Source organism: Limanda limanda, chromosome 9 (assembly GCF_963576545.1).
Source record: "Limanda limanda chromosome 9, fLimLim1.1, whole genome shotgun sequence".
Taxonomy (NCBI): Eukaryota; Metazoa; Chordata; class Actinopteri; order Pleuronectiformes; family Pleuronectidae; genus Limanda; species Limanda limanda.
This window is the reverse complement of record NC_083644.1, coordinates 10,322,722-10,346,732: the sequence shown is the minus strand read 5'-3', so window position 1 is coordinate 10,346,732 and position 24,011 is coordinate 10,322,722. Positions and strand designations below refer to the sequence as shown.

At 41.3% G+C, this 24,011-nt stretch overlaps 2 protein-coding genes across 2 annotated transcripts in view; one reads left to right on the top strand and one right to left on the bottom strand.

The window, feature by feature from the left end:
* Positions 1-3,595: 3,595 nt before the first annotated feature.
* Positions 3,596-8,241, bottom strand: LOC133010835 (uncharacterized). The gene is made up of 5 exons (XM_061078486.1): positions 8,047-8,241; positions 6,522-6,848; positions 5,765-5,908; positions 4,306-4,349; positions 3,596-4,218 (listed from the first exon to the last, which is right to left on the bottom strand). Exons 1-5 carry the CDS (start codon positions 8,114-8,116, stop codon positions 4,066-4,068), a joined length of 738 nt encoding a protein of 245 aa, XP_060934469.1. The 5' UTR covers positions 8,117-8,241; the 3' UTR covers positions 3,596-4,065.
* A 6,364-nt stretch (positions 8,242-14,605) lies between these two features.
* The window catches only part of mast3b (microtubule associated serine/threonine kinase 3b), a 32,564-nt gene continuing 23,158 nt past the window's right edge, over positions 14,606-24,011 (top strand). Inside the window, exons 1-2 of the mRNA XM_061078016.1 lie at positions 14,606-14,652; positions 17,610-17,699. Coding sequence (XP_060933999.1) covers positions 14,606-14,652; positions 17,610-17,699 — 137 coding nt within the window. The remainder of the gene's footprint in view (positions 14,653-17,609; positions 17,700-24,011) is intronic.

The window sequence follows — 24,011 nt, the reverse complement described above, 5'->3', positions numbered from 1 at the left end:
GCAATTATCTAACAGGATTAAATCTCTTCAACTGATTCAGGTCATTTGGACCCAGCATGTTCAGCCAGGTAAACACAGGTTGTGGAAGGACTCCACTGTAGAAATACTATATTTGTATTATAGTAATACTGTACGTAAATATTACTGTGACAGATGGCCTTGGTTTCATGTTATTACAATTACTTTTATCTTTTGCACAAATCAGCTCCTCATTTTTTCTGACTCAAGCCTTTAAGTTACATAAGCACATGTGTTTACATTTAGAGGCCTAGAGATGGCGCTCTTTCATTTAGTTCCATCATATTTACTGCATCAGCACAGAGAAAAGTGCAGCACATCTTTTCTTGGCTGGATGTTGTATTGGTATTAATGCAGGATGTCTGTGGGTGTGGGTGTGTGTGTGTGTGTGTTTGTGTAACTGTGTGTGTGTGTGTGTGTCTTGAAGGGTCTAAGTGAGCTCTCTCTGTAAAGAAAATGATAAATTAGATAATGGCAACAATAAGTAATACTAAAATAAATAATAATAATGTACATTTTTTATTCTGAAACATCTTTTCATTGAGACCAGAGGCCGCTGCTGTTTCTGCTGATGTCAAGTGGAAAACAGGATCAACAGATCTGCAGGGTCACACACCAACACAACACAGGTTACAACCACAATCTATGGTTTCAACCCAGATCTGTGTTCACTTAACATTTTACGAATCTCAGTTATGATGACAAATAGAAAAGGTTCATGTGGCTTTTGTTGAAACGGAAAAGGAAAAGTTAACTAGGTCACAATTCGAATCATGGTTTCACAAGTAGTTTACGAAAAGAGGGTAGAAAGGTGACGTGTGGGTGGAGGAGTCCAAGAAGAATCAAGACAAAAGCAGTGTCTCCACAGATCAATGTAAGATAAGATATATTTGGTCCTGGAAACAGAACAAAAACAAATCACAAAGAGAATCTCACTGTAATTTAACCATACAGCCGTGGCCAAAAGTTTTGAGAATGACACAAGTATTGGTTTTCACAAAGTGTGTTGCTTCAGTGTTTTCAGATCTTTTTATCAGATGTTACTATGGTATACTGAAGTATAATTACAAGTGTCAAATGATTTTATTGACAATTACATTAAGTTTATGCAAAGAGTCAATATTTGCAGTGTTGACCCTTCTTTTTCAAGACCTCTGCAATTCACCCTGGTATGCTGTCAATTAACTTCTGGGCCACATCCTGACTGATGTTAGCTCATTCTTGCATAATCAATGCTTGGACTTTGTCAGAATATGTGGGTTTTTGTTTGTCCACCCACCTCTTGAAGATTGACCACAAATTCTCAATGGGATTAAGGTCTGGGGAGTTTCGTAGCCATGGGCCCAAAATTTTGATGTTTTGTTCCCCGAGCCACTTAGTTATCACTTTCGCTTGATGGCAAGGTGCTCCTTCATGCTGGAAAAGGCATTGTTCCTCAACAAACTGTTCTTGGATGGTTGGGAGAAGTGGTTCTCGGAGGATGTTTTGGTACCATTCTTTATTCATGGCTGTGTTCTTTTGCAAAATTGTTAGTGAGCGCACTCCCTTGGCTGAGAAGCAACCCCACACATGAGTGGTCTCAGGATGCTTCATTGTTGGCACGACACAGGACTGATGGTAGCGCTCACCTTTTCTTCTCCAGACAAGCTTTTTTCCAGATGCCCTAAACAATCGGTAAGGGGATTCATCAGAAAAAATGACTTTGCCCCAGTCCTCAGCAGTCCAATTCCTGTACCTTTGACTGAATATCAGTCTGTCCCTGATGTTTTTCCTGGAGATAAATGGATTCTTTGCTGCCCTTCTTGACACCAGGCCATCATCCAAAAGTCTTCGCCTCACTGTGCGTGCAGATGCACTCACACCTGCCTGCCTTCATTCCTGAGCAGCCTCTGCACTAGTGGTGCCCCGATCCTGCAGTTGAATCAACTTTAGGAGACGGTCCTGGCGCTTGCTGGACTTCCTTGGGCGACCTGAAGCCTTTTTAACAATAATTGAACCTCTCTCCTTGAAGTTCTTGATGCTCCGATAAATGGTTAATTCAGGTGAATCTTACTGGCAGCAATATCCTGGCCTCTGAAGCCCTTTTTGTGCAAAACAATGATGACTGCACGTGTTTCCTTGCAGGTAACCATGGTTAACAGAGGAAGAACAATGATTTCAAGCACCACCCTCCTTTTAAAGCTTCCAGTCTGCTATTCTGTCTAAATCAGCATGACAGAGTGATCTCCAGACTTGTCCCCGCCAACACTCTCCCCTGTGTTAACAAGAGAATCAGTGACATGATGTTAGCTGGTCCTTCTGTGGCAGGCCTGAAAAGCAGTGGAAATGTTTTTTGGGGGATTAAGTTCATTTTCGTGGCAAAGAGGGACTTTGCAATTAATTGCAATTCATCTGATAATTCTTCATAACATTCTTGAGTATATGCAAATTGCCATTATAAAAACTGAGGCAGCAGACTTTGTGAAAATGTATATTTGTGCCATTCTCAAAACTTTTGGCCACGGCTGTATATATTTAACAGGAAGCTACTGTGATCAATGTATGTTATTCCTACTTTGACCAAGTTTGAAAACAGCCTGATGATGTGAACACTTGAATCAATTTGAAATGTATTCATGTTGGGGATTAAAAAACAATACAAACTCGAAGCACTTGTCGCATCATGACACCAAATCTTAACAATCAACATGTTTAACCTCAAGAAAGGTCATATCATGACCGACAGCATTCTTTTCTGTCATCACGTCCATTTAGCTTGCTTGCTTCTCCAGACAGATAGTTAGCTGGCTTGCAACATTTCAATTAACTTTGTCATTCTACATAGATAATCAATCCTTTTTTTATTGAGTGTTTTCACCACTGTGACCCAATAAGTCTTTGAACGCCGCCTCTGAAGGACGCAGCCCCTGAATTGAGACAGGGACACAGAGACAGTAAATACTTGGCATATATTTTCATGACCTGCATCTTGTTTGTCAAAGCCTGCATTTGAATGTTGCTGGAAGGATGCTGAAGCTCAGCATGGGGAAATGTGAGGTTTTGGTTTGTTTATGAGAAACTCTGGTACTGTGTGTGGGTGTTTGCAAAGTGTCTGCATCTTATTTGTTTGTGACATTGCAACAAGCTGAGTTTATCGCTGCAAACATGCTCACTAACAGAAGTGAATGACGTCAGGTTTGAATTGATGCTTGGAATACTTGTTTTGCTCTGAAAATGGAGGCAGAGATTAAAATTCTCTCCCCAAAAAATAGCTAGTGTTTTTTTAAGGTGTTATTGAGTATCATTGAGCAGAATGATGTTCTGCATGATCAGATACAGGTTTTCTGTACATTGTTGTGCATATTAATGACCACACAGTGAGGTTCTCAGATGCGGAATTCCCCAGTTAGTAAACCAGCCTCTTCTGGAACTTTTTACTTTATTAATTTCCATTATCAAAAGACTAATAATAAATGAAAGAGAAAGTAATGGCATTTCAGTATTTTCATGAAACAAAACTGACTGAATGAATTTGTTTCGGTAGTAATGGATGAACCCACAATAGGAAAAAAATGTAATAAAAGTTCAGTCAGGCAACTCAGGCTTGAAAAGTTTATTGCAGTAGAACATAGTTAGTGTTTAGCGTCCAGGCTCCGACTTCAACACTCCCCCAGATATGATTACATAGACATAATGGTACTGACGAGCAAATATTTATAACCCCCCTAGTTGGGCTGCTGGGGTGGGGGGGAGGTGCTGAATCAACCAGCAGCAATATGTGACGCAGCAGCGGGGGGGTGCAAGCGAAGGGAGTGATGGGAAATCACTCTACAGCTTTAACAGGCCGCCAAACCAGGAAGGAGGATTGTGGCGAATTAGACAAACGACATAATTTGGAGAAGTTCACAAGCTCAACTTGACTCAAATAAAAATTATTGATTAAAATACATTCAGCACTGATACTAAAACATGTGTGCCTGAGGAGCTTTTGGCTTCCTTACAAAGAGTCATCAGACGAAACTGATACTCAGACTAAGAGAGACCAGCAGGTTTACATTCATCTGTGCGTCACATTCGTCTCTTTTCGGTGAGATAGCCGACAGCGGCGTACTCTGTGTCATTGGGCCTCGTGTCCAAAGCTGCAGGAGGTCTTTTGGCAAAGTCCAGGACGCTGTAGATTAGTGAGGGTGGAGGCCCGGTGCTGGACCCAGCAACTGTTTCCTAAAAAACACAAGTAAAGTAAAGCTGGAGCAGTTCTGCACAAATATTCACTTTGACGTGTTAGTGGGAAACAATCCCAGTTCTTACCTGCACTGTGGGATTAGAGTTTGGTGGTGGTTGTTGTTGTTTCTCTGTATAAGAAGAAAAACGTGAAAGATGGGAAATAATCAGCATCAGAATCATCTTTAATATTATAGCCTCCTCCATATTAACAGATGGGACATGGACCAAACTGATAACTCACAGTACGTGTCAAGTAATTTTTTGAAGTAACAAGTGAATTTCCTCATTGTGGGATCGATATTAATGTCAAATTATACAGACTTTTATGAAATCGAGGCCAATACGCTTAAATTGTGGTTCAAGAATGTGAAATTAGAAATTAAAACTTATTGATCTCTTATAGTTTGATCAAGTCTGCCTTACCAGAATTCAGAATCCGAATCCGAATGCTTTTATTTGCCAAGTACATTTTCAAATACAGGAAATTGACTCATACACAAGCGCACCACTCGCAGAGGCGTGTAAAAAACATCCTCCTTTATTATCTGACTGTGGGTGATCGCGGTGCAGAAGAGCGCTTCTTTATCTCCACTATCTGTGAGTTTGCTGATGTGTGATATTTTTTTTTTCAGCTGAACGCTTATCAGCCCGTAGGAGACGTGCTCTCTGTCGGACCAGGTTAACACGACACGACACAGGAATACACAGTCAGCAAAAGCCTGCATTTGTATAGATGTACGGGAAACTCATCAAATGTGGTTTCTGAGGTCACAGGGACTTTAGATCAGATATTTCCAAGTCATAATGCTCCTACTCAAACTAGGCAGTGTCTTCTTTTTCTTTTTCAAGTTGTTCTCCTCCACACATCCTTCAGTGATAGTAGACACTTTTACATGTGCCTGCTCTGAGGGAGGAACGGTGAATCACCCCATGAAGCAGAAGGTTGTGAAACTGCAATTTAGTGTGTATCTTTTTCTGAGCATCTTACCACACAAATGCACATATTTTCCACAGTGTGATTTGGTTTTAAGATAAGACTCATTGTAGCCCTGAGTATGTAACTATCCCTACACTGCATCTGCACTCAAAGAAATTATGCTTTATGTGTTTAAATTACATATTATGTTGAGTCAGTGTGAATGAATCTGAGTGTTTTAAATAAAAAGTTAAGCATATACATGAATATATACATTAAATAATGTCAACTATTGTCAACTATTAATTTAATCCAATCACTATTTAATATATATATAGTCACTGTTTTAGGCATTATTATTTTTGGAGTCTGGTTTCAAAGTAGTTTCATGAGAATAACACAAACACAACCTTGGATTGTATCATGTCAAACATTAAAACGATGTTTTTTGTTTTTCCGACACTTATGTACAACGTGAGATTAGGTTCATCAAATATCGATCAATATCGAGAGCGATATTCTGACAAAATACATTATCCCAGAGAACTATGATTTAAACAGTTATGTCAGACAAGTAAAACAAACACAAATGAGACGACTCTATTCGGAGGGTGAGCAGTAAACTACCTTTGGTTTTCACCAGACACCAGATCAGCAGTGGAAGTGCCGCAGCCAGCAGCACGACAGGAGCCACAAGGACGGGGACGACGTAAAGGGAAAAGGGAGCAGGACTTCCTGAGGTTATTGTTTTGTTAATCGGCTGAGGAGAAACTGTTGGAGTTGAAGGGAAATAATGAAAACACATGCTCATGTCTTTGTGTAGACATAGAATCTCTTGAAATGTCTAATGTAAAACATGCAGTGACAAATTAATGCCACAATTTTACTGTAAATCCTTTTTTAGATGACATACAAAGTGGTCCATAGAGAAACACTTTCACAGTATTGAAAATAAACATTTGTTCGCATGCAGGATCACTTCATTGGTTTTAGTCTTTTTTTTGCCATTTTGTGACCATGCTTATCCTTTACAAGATTTAATGGCACGATCTGGTCAGTCATTGTAGGTTCGAGAAAATGTTCACCTGTGTTATGGGACATTTCCTTCTGTTTACATATGGTGATGGGTACCTGTGCAAACTGCAGTATATGAGAATGAGGTTGTTAATCTGAAATAATTGTAAAATAAAGCTGAATTTTGTAAATGTAGGTAATGATTGATTTTTAATATGCATTATTATTATTATTATTATTATTATTAGTAGTAGTAGTAGTAGTAGTAGTAGAAGTAGTAGTATGTCAGTCAAAGACTGACAGTGTCCTCCTCCTCATATTGATCTACATTGGTGTCATTTCTTGTGAGATAATGCTAAGGTAATTTTACCTTCGACGCTTCTGTTCCCATCTTGGACGGACAGCTGCACCTTGTTACTTTTTGTAACAAGTCCCTTGTCAGCAAACAACGAAGCCCAATAAATTCCACTGTCATTCTGTTTAAGTTTTTCTATGCGGTACAGAACAGAATGGTTTTGGTAAATGTCAAAAACACCTCCTCCTAAGTTGCCTTTCTGCCCTCGGTGCTCTGCAATTTTTTTTTCGCCTGTTATGTAAACACCAAAACGACTGCTCTGATTAATGATAGGGTCATTAAATCTAAAATGGAAGGTGAAGTTGCTGCCCAGGGTCCCGGTGAACTTTGCTGGACTGGGGCCTGTGTGAGGACAAAACCAGAAATGAGTGTGAGTGGGTGGACGCAGGGAACAGGATCTTTACTTTCTGTGAAGGTAAAAGCAACTTAAAAAACAAGTAAACCACAGTCGCAGAACCCAGACTGTGTGGCTGTTGCTCTCTGACTGTCTGACTTCTGTCGGCTTTACCAACGCTTCATTGCATGTACAACCCTCTGTGCCACAGAAAAACATTCGAAAGCCACTGTTAGCTTTGGTTAAAACTAAATGTATTAAGTGATTTTGTTTTTCCCTAACCAAAATGTCCACTTTAATGAAGGACATCTGAATTAGTCAGTTTAATATCAACATTTCTGAATGAGGAAGCAGCTGAATTCATCACGATGGGGCTTAAAAGTTTTTGTAATATATCTAAATGTATCTAATAGGAATATTGGCTGGATGTACAGACAGCTTCTGTAGCTAAACTGAGATAAATCTCATCTCTACGACTTTTCACCCGTAAATGATTTGATTGGAAAATCCTTTCCCTTGAACTTCTGCGAGGAGCAGATCAAACTCTCAGTCTCATTGTTTTGTGACTCAGCCTGGAAAAATGGAAACCCTTCATTTTCTAACTAGTGTCAATGTGTTTTCTCGCATGTGAGGACGTATGCCATCGATGTCAGTATGTTTTGTTTAACCACATTATTAAGTAGTAGTAGACTCTGTCTGAAAAATAAAACTAAAACCTTTTCTGGACACGTTTTCACGAGGATAGCATTGGCCAATTTGTTTGTGTGATTTCACAAGTAATATCTCAAAAGGCATTAATGGAATTATTGGTCAGTTCCTGAAACATCTTCCGCTATCTCCAGCCAAGTCCAGTTTCCCTTCACTCAACTCCTCTCGAGTCACAAGATCAAAGTTCCCTCATGGTAAAACTCAGATTTATCGCAAACATGTAATAGTTTTATTAAGATCACTGCTTACACATTATTGTATATTTACATTGAATTCACATAACTTTAATCATAATATTAGTTTTTAGCAGTAGCAAAACAACAGACATCGTTCAAAAGACTATGCGACAACATTACATTAGTGGAATGATAACCTGTGTTTTCAAAACAGGCACTATGATTGTAATAGAATAAAGAAATACCAAAATAGGTTTTGAAAAAAGAGTAAAAATGGTGATAAACGCTCAGACAGTAAAACATCAGTGATGAAGAAGCTTACCCCCGAAGACCATGTGAGCCGCGGCGAGTAGAACTAACCCGATGGGCTTCCTGACGATGTTGTCAACCATGGTGGAAGAAATGCTTCGCTGACTGGCCTGCTGAGGTGGCCCTCGAGTCTTTGGCCTTACAGATTTCTTTTTTTAATGTTGGTTGGATCCTTTCGATTATTCAGCTAGTTAGTGTGTGTCTGTCTGTCAGGAGGAAACTGTCGACAGGAACCTGCACGAACACAGATTTATAGCCACAGCATCAGAGGCGCCTCCTGTAACGGAAGACTTAAAAGAAGTTCATGGACATGAGGGGCAGACCGTGGAGAAATCGGTGGAGGAGGATTTCACCCACATGCCGTTTGCAAACTGAGGAAGTGAGAATAGTTTCCTCATATTTTTTTTCATATTAGATAAAGCTTTACCGGCAGAAAGAAATCGTCTGACTCACCATACAGCAGACATGGGATTGAATGAGTCCTGATACAAAGCTTGTTTATACTATCGTTTATTTTTCCCCCAAATACAAGCTGGTGAGTTGAAGCCGTTCTTGCTGTGCAGTCAAACGGCTGTATCCTGTTTTGTCTTGAAAGGAAACTTAAAACTGCACAAGAAAGCACCATGTTTCTATTTTTAGATAGAGTTTTGGTTTTGCCTTCATCTTTGAGAGTCAGCCACGTGAACATGATTTTATTTGTGTTCATCGAAGTCAAGTCAGGTTAAACTTAACGATAATAAGATTTTCTTTTTATTTACATAAATTCCGCAACAATTAGGCGCTAGAGAAATAGTGTCCCTGCTTAATGGACAGTTAGTACATACTGCTTTTGTCTCATTGATCACACAAGGAGCTTTACCATAGATTTGATATAAAGATGGAAACACGTCTCCACTCCCACCACTATCTACAAATGAAGTCAAAAATACCAGAATATTAACATTTGGAGCCAGAGTCAGACCAGTAGCGATCATGGGATAAAGCTGATAACAAACAGTCTGTCGCATCAAATAACTAATTAAAACCAAACTTACCAGAAAAATCTGTGTGATACAAACTACCCAAAATTACACAAAACATCTTTAAGAAAAATATATTTGGCTTCGTAGTTTGGTTCATGTCCCATCTGCTAACATGGAGGAGACATGATTTATGACCCATACTGCAACCAGCCACCAGGTGGCGATTGAGACTTGTCGGCTCAACTTTTGTGGAGTGGTAATGTCGTCCATCTTTCTATACAGTCTGTGCAATTTACAATACAAGTCACATCAACTGTGTATATGCTACATTTCTTCATATTACACATCCTTCATACACATCGATTCCAGTGACTTGCCCAGGGACACCCGGGAGCCAGTTATCAAACCACCGACCCTCTGGTTAGTGGACCAGTAGTCCACAGCTATAATTCATAGATCCGATACTTTTATAAATGAAACCAAATAGATGGTCACAGAGACAGTTGAGCTTTAACTCAGTGTTTTAATTCTTATTTCGATGAGTTTCTTCATAAACTGTGTGACTCAGGATGTTGATTTTAATATCTGCAAAACACAGATTATACCCACTGTTTTGTGTTCAACAAAAATAATCAGCCCAAAGTAAAGACTAAAAATATTAACTTCAGATATTACTATGCTAATAACGGTATTGGTATACTGGTTAAAGAAAAACATATTATACACACACACACACACACACACACACACACTGCAACACTTTAACCACACCAGAGGAAGTTGGTGTATAAGTTAAGGATGAAACACTGCAGTTTGTAGCTCGGGGGGATTTGGTTTGTTGGATGTTTGGTTTCAGTGGTTGACGGAGGTGGTCATTCGCTCGCAGCTCCTGCTCTCAGTCTTCCCCCAGAAAAACCCACCAGACAGTGCAGAGGAAGACCCTGTATCCAAAAGCATTAAAGCAGATGACTCAGGGCCTTCAACGATTCACCTTCTGTAAATCACAGCTAGACGTCTGGACGTGAATGTGTTTCCAAATGCAGCAAACGTCTGCTGTTTACCTGAAAACCCTGAGAAACTAATGAATCCTCAGTTTTGTAAAATCTCGTGGTTACTTACACAACTGGCAACAAGATGACACAAAGAGACACAAAATAACTACAAAAATGACCACACAGTCAACTCGTACATTTCATTCAATAGAAATTATGTGATTGTTCGTTGGTGTATTTCCACGCCATCTTGTGGACTGAGCCGTGTGAAGCAGATGCTTGCAAGGCCTCAGACACGTGACACACACGCACCTCCATGTCTTGTTCTCCCTTCACCCTCACACAAACACGCTGATACACACACACTCACCCTGTGGTGTTATTTTCATTTCCTGTGTCACAGTTTAGTATAAAACAACTTCCTCTGTGTCTGTGCATACAAACTGTGTTATACTGTATATACGGTTGTCATCCTTTTGTTCATATGTTTTTTTCTTACTTGCAACAGGCTGGAATTCTGTGCTTTAGTCATGGTCAATGAAGAAGTTAACCAAGGCCTCAGAAACCAGAAATTGTGTGTGTGTGTGTGTGTGTGTCTGTGTGTGTGTGTGTGTTTGTGTGTGCGGGTGTGGAAAACAACATGCTTTCATGCACAGGTGACTGGGTCGTCTGTGGAAGACAATGGCATTCGACACGTTGCTGTACTGCTTGTGTGTTACACCTGGTTACACGAAACCCGTCTCTATACACTGTTTCCACCTGGTGAGAGTTATCAGCTCAGTGAGCTGTTGCCGTCACGTACTGTGCACAGTCTCAGTTTCCATTCCCCTGCCTCCTCTGCTCCTCTCCGCTCGTGCAGCAGCAGCACCGAGCGAAACAACCACATATTTCTCACGTTTTCCTTTCTGACAGTGACTTCTGCTTGAGTCCTCTCACTTGTTACTGAAGCCTTCAGCGTCTGCGGGGGACATTTTGGATGTGTGTGCGAGCCTCGATCTACGAGCTTCTTATTTACTGTGATGCAGCACACCCACATTTTTACTATGTCGTTCCCCAGCTTTTTATTTTGTATCAGAGGTAAGGTGTTAAGACTTTGCAACAATTTGCTGTGATCTCCACGCTTGCACGGCAATTCACTTTTTATTTTTACACACAGCAGAGGAGACAAAACAAAGCGTGATGGAATGTTAAGCACCGTCCTGCTTGCTGGTGGTGGATTGAATCTGCCATTTGCTGATGTGTTGAAACGACGCTTAGACCGAAGCCTCATCTTACACAGCAGAGATCGAAGGAAGCACACGGCCTGATGTGAAGGGAAGAGCAGGAAAGCCCCCGTTGCCATGGCAACTGAGACACCGACTCTCCTTTTAAAAGCTGCTTCAACAAAACAATTACCGAGCAATCAGGAGCGGGAATCCCCCTGAGGAGGCTGTATTTTCCTACAGGACTGATTATGACTTTCTGTGCAGACTTATTCATCCGCATTGGTTCACTACCACAGTGCAGTTGTTCAGAATAAAATCTTTAAAAACACACTGGAGCTGGTGAACATAGTGGATCATTTATTAGCGGTCAGATACTCACCAGGACAATGGCTCCAAGACGATGAATGTGTTTCTCAATATTGTGAAATCTTTTCTAATAAGTTTGGTGAGGATTTATACCGTGCCCCCTAATTAAAAATTACAAGAGCAAAAGACGCTTTAGAGAAATTTAGAAAGTCACACAATGCAAATCACTATTACTGCAACCACTACCAAAGTGTGTATTCAGGTGTGTGTGTGTGTGTGTGTGTGTGTGTGTGTGTGTGTGTGTGTGTGTGTGTGTGTGTGTGTGTGTGTGTGTGTGTGTGTGTGTGTGTGTGTGTGTGTGTGTGTGTGTTTATAAAACCCTACTGGTTGATAACTGTTGTACTTGTGTCGGCCTAATGTTCATAGCAACCAGGCAAACCATCACAAGCTCCCTAGCAACCGGGAAGACACTGGTGTCAGTGCAGTCACCGGTTGCCATTGGAGATGCAGGCATTCCATAGAAACCAAGCTGAGGTGCAAACACACACATGAGGAAAACACACACAGCTTATGGACTGGATTGGTGACAAATTGACTTTCAAGTATGCAATTATCATAAACCACGCACACACACACACACACACACACACACACACACACACACAAACACACGCACACACACACAGGCTTACCCTGCTGTATAAGTAGGCTGCAAGAGAATTGACTTTCAAGCACGCACTTGCAAACACACACATGCAACCACACACAAACACACTCCTACACGTGCATGGCAAGTCTACTTTCAAGCATGCCGCACAAATGTGTCAAAACCACATGTCTGCACGTGCTGGCACATTCTCCGGCTTACACTGCAGATACTCCTTTAAGTGATATAAACATGGTGCACACACCCACCCACACACACGCGGTCATGTCTCCATGCCTTTAGTGGACCTCATAACCCAAACCTCATCGTACAACCTTAAATAATTTTCTCACCTGGAAATTAAATGATGTGGAGACCTGCTCGAGGAAGAGAATGTGTGTGTGTAATGGGAATGTGTCAACAGATTCAGGGCCAAAAAACAAGGTTAATATATCTATCTCAGTGAGGACAGTCGTTGGCATGAAGCTTTCCCCGAACCACTTATCTTAACCTCAACCACACAGCAACAAGTCCAGTCCCACAGAGTTGATTATAACACTTTTTGAGGGTTGATATAGCTCCACACTTTACAGAGTTTTTCTATTTTCAAATTAGGTTAAACATTTAACACAATGCCAGAACTCGTAGACGTATAACACTGCAGTGACTAAAATTAGTTTTACTATTGGGTTTGGAACTGGTTTCACTCCCTAAAGTGTGGTGCTGTCTACACAGGAAAAAAACGTATAAAATGAATCACAAGGACGAATTCCAAAAAACTAAATCATTTCAAAGACATTGATTTTGGCCTTTTTACCGTTGTATGAAAACTTATGTTGCATGCTCAAATTGTATTGAGTCTTGAGTCCTGGTGGTGGAAGGAGAACTATCACAGACAACAGGGGGGGAGCATTTCTTGGTCGTAGGCTGCGGGCAAAGAGTCACAAGAATTAACGGAAAACTCGTAAGATTTAAAACTGTTCAAGTTCTATTGAGAACACGGCAGCATATTGTTCATAATCATCCCAAAAATCTGAGACTCAAACAAATTTAGCTCCCAACATCATGAGTAATATCTGGAGCCCACACAAACACACACACATGCTAAAAGTGTTTTTGGAAATACAGAAGGGACACATACTTAAATTTCAGGGACGCAGTAAGGTAGTAAAGTAGAAAATATTTTTTCTGAAGTGTGTTTAAAAAGCACGGACACACAAACGATAATTTGTTCATCTTCTTAGGGTCCTTAGTTCCCCACAGGAGACAGCAGGTGGTTTGGCCTACTGGGTAGAGTGGTCGTTCGAAGGTCGCGGGTTCGATCCCCAGTCTTTCTTATCTTCGTGCCGGCAATATACTGAACTCTTAAAATTGGCAAGATTTCAAGCACCTATTAATTGCAAAATATAATACACTATGTAAATTTAAATTAATTAAATATAAAAAAAGAAAAAAGAAAAATCAAATTAAATTAAATGGAAAAAAAAAAAAAAAACCTGTGCGCGCTATTCCTGCGCAATGGGCTTGTGCGCAGGATGTGCACAGTAGGTTGCCGCTGCCTGTGCGAACATGGGCGAGGAAATTAGGCGGACCGCTTTTCGCGGCGCTTCTACCTCCGGTGCGTCCCGGGGTTAGAGGATGATGGTGTGACGTTAATATATTGTTTTACATTGCATGTGTCACGTCATGATAATTCAGTCTCTTGTGCCGCCCTCTCGGCAATTTTCACCATAGGCAACCGCCTATGTCGCCTGTACCAGGAGCCGCCGCTGGGTGGAGGTGTTCCCCAGCCTCATCACCACCACCAGCAGCAGCCTGTTCACTCCTGATCGGCTAGAGAGAGAGAGACTGGACTCCATTAGCACGAAGCACGAAAAACACACTGGGAACTTATATATATATATTTATTTATATTCTCACGTCGTGAAAAACACGCAAGGGGAGAAAAACACGCAAATCACCAGGCACCACAATCAATTACCTCCCCATGCTGCTAACCCTGTTCACACGCGTAATTTGGATCACATCTCCGCTCCACCACCCCCCCCCCCCCAGTCCTCACCCAAACTCACCTCTACTCACTGTCACCCCCCCCCTCTCTCTCTCTCCCCCCTCCCTCCCTCTCTTCCCACCAGTCACATGGAGGTGACCAGTCGCTCCCTCCAGTTCCGTGCCAGTCGCTGCTCAGTGCGCATTGGGGACGGACGAGGAGCGCGTCACCATTATTATTATTTATCTCTTTACGTATATGACTTGTTTATTGTAGCGTGTTTATTACATCTGGAGTAAACAAAAAAGAGGATCCCCCAAGAATCTGCTGAAGCCGCCGGTAAAGGATCCGCACACGCAGCCGGTGGAACGGGTTATTTATAGTCCGTCTGCACCGCGGGGATGAGCGGCTCGGATCCGGCTGTGAGAGGAGAGGAGCACCGCTGATCCCAGCCCCCTGTGTCCGGGGAGGATGAAGTCCAGGCGAGACAAGCTGAAGATCCCCTCTCTGACTCTGGAGTAAGTTTCACTGTTTGTTGTTTCTCATCCTCATGCAGCAGATGTGAAAAGCGCAAGGCTGCCATGTGTGAGACTGTTGTTTTGTAAAGTTGAGTTGTTTTGTGGCCATGTTTATGCCTCCTGTCCCTTTTTTTAAATATTCATTCATAGTTCAAAGCCACTGTCATCTGTTCAATCTTTGACTGATGGAAAAGCCAATAATCCCTCAGGTTGATGACATTCGAGGCTTCATTGTCTATAGTCGAGGAGCCTCACTTTACTCTTCCATGTAGGTGTCTGGCCAGAAGCCTGTTGCTTGACAGTTGGCATGTTTTCCTGCTAATCTGTAAACACCGATTGCAGACTCCAGCTGTCATGGCCTTGAGCTGCAACTGTGTTTGCACAATTCACTGGTTAAACTTGTCGAAACCAAACAACAGGAAACTTAAGGACTTTGAGTACATTTTAGTTTAAGGCACATTCAGGCTTAAAAAAATAAGCAGCTTTACAGAGAATGCCGGACTTTAATCAAACCCAACGTCGCACTTCTAGTGCAGCTCATGCATCAGTGGGAATACTGTCGTGATGATGATGTGTTGTGTTCCTCCAGCCCTTTTGTCTTCTCGCTCCACGATTCCTGCATGAATCACACGCACACCCTCACAAAACAAACACACACAAATGCCTTTCACTCTTTAAAGGAACATTATTTCCTTATAAATGCTGATTTCAAATTCTCGTCTCCACCAAACGACATGGCTTCAGTTTAACATCCGCCCACTGATCAAGGCCCTAGAGGGAATGATTTTTTTTTATTTTGCTGGGGAGGGAGGAGGGAGGGGGGGGGGAGGGGGGGGGAGTACCTGCTGCCCACTATATAAGCTGATCCATAAGGCGTAGGAGCTCCCCGCTCACATCCCCATCCTCTGATCCATCCAGCTGCCTCCACCGTGGATCATCTCAGCAGAGCATGCACTTGTTTTCATTTGAAGGCGTTTGTTTGCTCCTGCTCCGAGATACAGAGGAGGGTTCAGGTTGAGACTCAGCCAGCAGGGACTGGTTCATGGTCTCACTGGGGGCTGTGGATGGATGCATCGCTTCAGACACTCATTTGTCTCAATCCAACCTGTGATGTTTAGCTTTCTGGATTGACTCTTAAATCACCAGCAGAGACAAAATGATAAGCGTACCACAATGTTGTTAAGACACAGCCTTGTTTATTGCAGATAATTATTATTCATGTAGATAAACCTCAGAAAATGTAGTGTGAACATGAAAGCAAATATCCTATTTGTTAGTTTAAGCCCCTTTTTATTTCATGGACAATATGAAGGACAGTAATATGACTAAAATGTGCTGGAATAGAACAATCCTTTGGAATAAAAAATAATCCTGGTTGTTATTTTTGCAGTAAAGACAATCCTGCTGCCATTTTGCTATCTCAGGGCTGTAGGGCTGCCGTCGCACTTAGTGTCGTGGTCTCTGTGAATGACCTTAATATCTGAGCAATTCACAAACTCAGTGGGAATGTCATCAGTGAGTCAGTCTGAGATTTTCTACTTGGTTTACACCAGTGGACAACAGTGTTCTGTGAGGGGCTGTCAGAATAAAAATGTCAAATGGAAATGACGACAGGACAATAACTCACTCAAGCAACACATGGAGGAGGGGGGGGGGGCTCTGTGTTTTGAGGAATCTGAAATTCAACGTACTGAGCTGCATGTGTTGTGTAATTATGAGTCCACACCACTTAACAAGGAGCCTCTGGTCAAGGAATGGTTTTCCCTACCATCCTCCCTGCATTACTATGACAACACGTTCATTAGTGTGTGTTTAGCATTGAGATGCCTCCACAGCGCCGAGACAATAGCAGCTCTGTGGTGCCCACAAGGCAGAGCTTACAGTAGAGCAGGAGAATCAATAGGAAACCGCTTCAGTGCTGGGTCAGCGTCATGTAGATGTAGACCTCAGGATGGCTGAGCATGCAGGTTTTAATGCAACCAAATAAACTGTGTGTTAAGATGAGAGATGGTAGAAATATGTATTTTAAAAAAGTAAAAGTCCAGGATTTTGTGTGCACAGGAAAACAAATGTTTGTATTTTACGAAGGACAAAGAATGTCGTAGAGCTAGTACATGATAGTTATGACTAATTACTTTACAAATTAAATGAATGAATTAATTTGTAAATAAATCGACTAAGTTACAGTTTAAGTCATCACAATGAAAAGGGGACTATAAAAATAATTTCTAAATGTTAATAATACAAATATTAATAAGTGGGTTTAAAAGGCAATATAAAAACAGTGAATAAGAACATATTTTAAACAGACATTTATGAATTTATAAATAAACCAACTGGAGTAATACATTCTATTAAGAATAACTCTTTAATCCATCATTTTAAGGAGTGATTTCCTCTAAAACCTGATTTTGCATTGTTGTTTCCTACTGCTTTTTCTTTTCTTTTCTTTAATTATTATTTCTGTGAGACTCGTAGTCCTCCTTAAAAGTGTGTTTTTCCTTCATCAATCAATTAGTTAAATTAAATTAGTTGTTGGCTTTCTTCTAAAGTCAAGCTCATGTCAGCAGAGCCTGTCGTCACATGACAGAGGCTGCAGTCATTATTAGGAGTTCATTAAACGTGTGCTGGATGACAAAACGTCCTGCCTGGTATGTTGACCCCTAGCTGTCGACTTCCTGTGGTGTACAAGCTCAAGAGAGTGTATATGTTCCCCATTATGTTGCATCCAAACCTCCCTGAATCAACAGCAAGAACAGAAGAGAGGCGTCAGTAGCATCCCCCCCGCCGACAGACGCCGAGTGTCTGTCACCATCAGCTGGGGGACGTCGTCCAATGAGGGGCAGACATCGACCTCTTACCCGCGACAATAGCTTTCCTGCCGACTGTTGACAGACGCGGCACGCTGTGGTGCTGAGTCATGGCACTAATTCATGCGTGCATTTCTTTCCTTACAGTTTGTCACCCACTTGCCAGAGCCCCACCCTCCTGAGCCCGTGCAGCCCCTGCAGCCCCTGCAGCCCCTTACAGACCCTTCATCCCTGGAGGTAAGACCAACAGGTCACGCACAGAGAAAAGCAACATCATTTAGCCGGGTCAACACAAAACTAATAAGCAGCTCATCCACATAATAGGTGTCATTTGTAGACAAAGCTTGATTATTCCTCTTTGCCAGAGAGCGCCACAAAAACTCTTCAGATATCCACAGTGTTGCTCCGTGTGACAAGTCCTTTCATTAGCATGTACATGGGACTCATGTCCCCAAAGATTACATAATACACTGAAGTACATAAACACTACAGCGCTCATCTATTATACTGTATTATTCAGTATTGTTTAAAAGTGAAAATATATATAATTGTGGTCTTTTTTTGTCAAAATTAGAGTAGCTCTCAGTATAATGCAAACCCCCCCACCATGGCACAACAGTCCCCTTCAATTCAATCAAGCTGCAGCACTTTGACATTCAAAGTTCAGTCGTGGAAATAGTAGATAACAAATATTCTCACCAGGAGATCTGTGTAGCGGCTGTTCTGCTGTCGTTTTAGCTTCAGGGTTTCTTTTTAGGTTTGGTTTTTATTTCGTGTTTAAAATAAATATATCTATATAAGCTGGCAAGTAAGGAAAAGGCACAGCAAGCCTAAGTATTATTTCCTGAGTGTCTCTTCCATTGACAGATAGTTGTGTTCGAAAGTGGGAAATAACCGTAGAGAAAAAAGGAAATACACAGTAAGTCAGAGTTGTTCTTTTGTAAATGAAGGTGCGTCTGTATCACCAGTGAAGACCGATCATTTATTAGTTGTCTCTAAGTCTATGTTGGTTGCCTGGCGACGGCGCTGGGAGCTGTGGAGGAAGGCAGCACAGAGGCGGCTGCATCCAGCATGTCTCTGGATGTGTGAGCAGTGCGAGGCTGTCGCCGTGCAGTAATGAATCCCATTTTTCTCCCTTTGACAAATGAGCAAATTTTCACTGCGAATAAACTTCGCTGTCTTAACGAGACGCAGTTTTCACGCGGCCGCTATCTCGTGCCACGGTACAGCAGGTCGCACGTTTGCTGGCATCAGTCCCTACAGCATTCAAAGCCCCCCCCCTACACACACACACAGACACACACAAACACACACACACAGACACACATGCCACCACCACCACCCTGTTGTTTCACCAGCCAGGAAACAAGCTTATCCTCTTGCATCAAATTCTGTCTTTGTATGCAAGTAAATTGCTTCACTGCATCAGCGTCTGAGTTTGTGTCTTCAACCTGGAGCAGGATTCATTTTAGGTGCATGATATATTTTGTTATTTTATTAGTACGGCACCTTCACTGTGTTATGCAGCGGCTTTGAAACAAATGCAAAATCCTGCAATAATGCAAAGTACAGACAAAACACACGAGAAAGAGAGCAATGAATCAAGTGTGTACAACGCTACTGGTGGAACGTGATACTGATGACCTCTAGAGTGAGAAGTGCCAGAGGGTAAGAAGACTCCATGTGATATTTCATATTTGAGGCCGAGCTTCCTTGAGGCACAAACAAGTCTCACTGGGGCGGGGTCAGGTTTAGATTTCTCACAGACCAAAGCTACAAGACGTTCGTTCTATACTAAGATGGATTTGTTCCACTCAGGACAGTTTGTTCTTGGAGAATCAAAATGTTCATTTGTGTATCTGAAAAAGTTGTGTACAGCGAACATTTGATACAATTGACACCATTGAATATTAAATAGAAGAATAAGGCTCATAATAAAAACTAAAACACATAAAATGTGAGAAGTAAAGGACTTTGACAGTCTTTCCATTAAAATTTGATTAAAGGATTATCATCAAAGAAATTATGATAATCATACAAAGCAAATAAACAGTTCTCCTCCCACTGCAAACACATCATCTACGACCTTTAAACAGTAACTGGTAGAGAGCATAACGTGTTACTTTTGTTTTAAATTATGTTTAAATATATCTGTGCCAATTCCAAAAGTGAGAGACTAAGAATGTTCCCTTTGAAACTTATAAATAATGACCTCTGCATGAAATAACTGGATTGTTATCAGATGTTTCCATAACAACCAACCATCTACACTTCTATCTATAATATGAAAAAAACCTTTTGACCCAGACTGACCCAAACCCTAACCACACGTTGAATAGACTAAGTAAAAATAAATAAACTTATTATAGTTTTATGTATTTTAATATGTATTTACTTATTTATTAACTGTTGTTGTGATTTATTGTCAACAACTATTATTTTAATGGGCCACAATTTTTTTACCTAGCATCCAGGGAGAGCTAAAACTGTCCCACTTGTGCCTGTGGTCTTTTAAAACCTTCCCTCATTTGACTATTGTATCCACTTAATTATTCATTTATTCTTCTAACGATGGCATTTGAACAACTTAATCATAGTTTCAATGAGGGACTTTTTAAATGTCTTTAACACTCATTCAGAACACTGTGTTTTAACCCCAATCTAACCCTAACCAGTGCAGAAGTGAAACTAGTTTTTTTTAAACAACCATAAAAATAGACATTGAAAAGAATGTGAATCCAAATAAATAAAAAAATAGACTTTCTTTAGATTTGGTTTTCTTTTAAAGATTTAGCGTTCACTGTAAACACTGCATAATGTTTCCCATGTAAAATATGAAATGTAAACACATACGTGCTGGGTACTCATCCACTGGAGGTGGTATATGCAGTGGAATGTACCACTGTTTAAAAGTTTGGATAGAATCCTCCCTTGACCAAACTCCTCATGGTATAATCCAACAACATCTTACGCTGCTTTCACGTGCCGTAGGAAATTTGCCACTGCATTGTGTGAATAAATGAGGTAAATGTGAAACCAGTGTTTCTATGGCAATGGGTTTGACTATTTTTACACTTTGACCAAATAGTCAGACAGTTTAACCCCCCCCCCCCCCCCCACACACACACACACACACACACTATATTATAAGCTGTACTAAAAACATGTCCCATCCTAGTTTGCTCTCATAAAATATATAAACTGTATATATATTTTTTTAAAGTATTGTCTTAATTAGGCAATATTCTTCAGGATCCTGGAAAAATTTGAAACTATTGAACAATAACCCATTAAAGAATATATTGTTAAGTTCAAAGAGCAAATTGGACTCCAGCTGCTTCACAATGTCTCTAAATCTGCAGGTGCAGTTATGTGCCCTTATCTTATAAAAAGGTTTTACATACCAATACATGCAAATTAACACAAGTCCTCATGACACATTATTAGCAGATCATCATTCAACAGAGTTACTACTTTTAAAATACAAATTTACCCGTAAGACACACATCCATTGTTCTCTAGAAGGTATAATCCATGTTATATGTTTTACTTGTTATTGTATTTTTGTTTTTTTCACTTTCACTTTTACAGTGTATGGATCTTGATGAAAAAAATCTGTCATGTTTTGGGGATTGATATTTATGACTGTGTGCAATTTGCGAAAAGAATCTGGATCTATTGAATTTAAATTGTGTTTCTCCACTCAATTGAAGAGTGGAAGTTTAACAGCAACACATCCTCTGCATTATTCAGGCGAAAGGTGGAGAAGCAGGCAGAGACAGGATGTGACGTTTTAACTCCACAGCAGAGATCACAAGCAGCTATAGGCTCATACCCATAGATATATATAAAGACTAGATGTCTCGTTCGACGGAGCCGGACGTCACCACATGGCGGCCATCTTGCCAGAGGTTGCACGCTCACCCATAACATTGTGTTGGTAGTGGTAAATAACCATAACTTGCTCAATTTTCAACCGATTTTGAAACGGTCTGGTTTGTTATAAACGTCAGAGATGTAGATATGACACTGCATACTTATGAATAATTATGTTATTTTCTAAAAAAAATAATAATTTATGCAGTGTCATAACTACATCTCTGACGTTTATAACAAACCAGACCGTTTCAAAATCGGTTGAAAATTGAGTAAGTTATGGTTATTTACCACTACCAACACAATGTTATGGGTGAGCGAGCTGCCCCCTAGCAAGATGGCCGCCATGTGGTGACGTCCGGCTCCGTTGGCCGGCAACGCAGACGAGACATCTAGCCTTTATATATGTCTATGCTCCTACGGACATTCTCCGGAGTTTTTTCAAGGAAAATATTCAGTGGCGTTCAGTGCAAGTCTGAAAGCAGGAGTAAGGGGTCTGTTGACGTATAGGTTCTCCCTGATTCTAGTCTAGTTATGGGCTGTTGTTGAGTGGTCCAAAACAAGACTTCAGAAGACGTCACCTTGGACATTTATGACTTTAACTAATAAAAAAAAAGGCAGTAGCTGCAGCCTCGAACTTGGTTGGTCTGTTGGCAGCAGCGTGGAAGCGGTTGTAACCAGCTGCACCTGAACGCAGCAGCAGCAGCAGCTTCCTCACACGCAGCCGGCGGAGGGTTTGTTTCCAAAGTGACGGAGGCTCCTCGACAAACACGCCGACATGGAGGTGCTGCAGCCGGGAGAGGAGCACCACAGCCGCCCGGGGGCCCGGAGGCTGTAACCGGATTCACCGGGAGCCACTGGGAACCACCGGGAACCACCGGGAGCCACTGGGAACCACCGGGATTCACCGGGAACCACTGGGAACCACCGGGAGACGGTCGGTGTGAACACAAAAGGAACCGCCGGGAGGGAGAGACGATGGTGGGGACAGCCGCGGGAAGAGCAGCGGGAGGAGGCGGAGGAGCAGACCCGGGTTCCACCTCGACCCCAGCCGCGGGGTTCTGAACATTTCCCCCAACTTCGAGACCACGTTATCCGGGGGAAGAGGCCTCCAGCATGTCGGACCCGAGCCACTGGTCCGCTGGGCCGAGCCACAACAAGTCCCACTTTGTCTCCGGGGCTCTGCTGAAGCGATCAAAGAGGTAGATCTCAAAGGGACCCGGCCAGGTCCAACTGGTTTCACTGGTCCTCTGTGGTCACTGGCTTTGTGTAGCTGCTGGAAACGTGTGTCCCAGCTTGTTTTCTGATTGAGCTTTCTCTTTATGTTACAACCACAAAACAAGCTAGCTCCACAGAAAGCTGCTCCAGGCTTAATCCTGTGCTGGGGCAGTTTGAAGCAGGGGTTTGTGTTTATACCTTTTTTATACAGATCATCGAACGCCTCCAATATACTGAGCCCACTACAGTTGCTTTAAAAATTCATATTTACGAAAAAACATCCAATGCAAACGTGCAGGTTTTTTCTGCAGCAGGTTATTTCGAAGCCAGTTTTACAGTTCATGCAAATAACCTCTGGATCTTCCCATGCAAGTTGTATAAATACAAACCCAAGGTCTTTTTAATGTGAGGATACTTTTCTAGTTGTACTGGTATGTAAACCCAGTTCATACACAGCTGTTCAAACATCATGGAAAGCTACCACTACACTCTACTGACAATATTCGCTCCAAAAACGTGATATTCTCAAATTAAATTACTCACAAAAACCAGATGCAATGTGCGGAAATTAGAATGCCGTGTTTAGACCCAGGGGGTTGTGTTTGTACACAGCTTTTAAAACATCATTGAAAGCAACCACTAAGTTTTACTGACTATTTGCTCTAGAAGTTGCTATTCACAAAGAAAATGCGACAAATATCTGGTTTTCTTTGGTGGAATTGGAGACAACGCTGCAGCAGGTTGTTTGAAGCCAAAGCCTGTTTTACAGTGGATCTTCCAATGCAAATTAAATAGATCCACACAGACGTCTTTTAACTGGGGGATACTTCTCTTTGTGTGCGAGTGTGTTAACCCATGAGTTTGTTTATATTTTCTAAAAAGGTTTACTCTTACATGAAATTATGCAAATATCACACGCAACGTGCACTTTTCTTTGGCCAGTTTACAGTGGATCTCTCAATTGCGACCGCTACTTCCCCTTTCAGTCGTTGCAAGTTGGTTGAACTGGTGTGTGGTGAGCTCTGCCATGTTGAAGATAATAACCTGCAGCTTTTAACTGTCTCATGCAGAGTTGACTCTGAGCTGAAGTGCACCTGTAACTGTTAATTGAAATTATTTGCTAAAATGTCTGAAAATAATGAAAAATACTCATCTCAATTTCCTATAGAGATGCTTTTGTGTCTTCAGAAATGTACATTTGTCTCATCAACAGTCCAAAACAGCGAATACTCAAATTACTGTCATACAAAACAGAAAAAAGCAGCAAAGGGTCAATTTCAAATCTCTGGAAACAGCTGCAAATACTGAAAGTTTAATCTTATCGCATGATAAAGTTCTTGACTCATCTTAGGTTTATAAAATGTCAGGAAAGTGTTCATCAGAAATTCTTATAGCCCAAAGTGTATTCTTTACGTTGCCTTAAAGATTTTTGAGGATAGACTTTTTATTTTACTA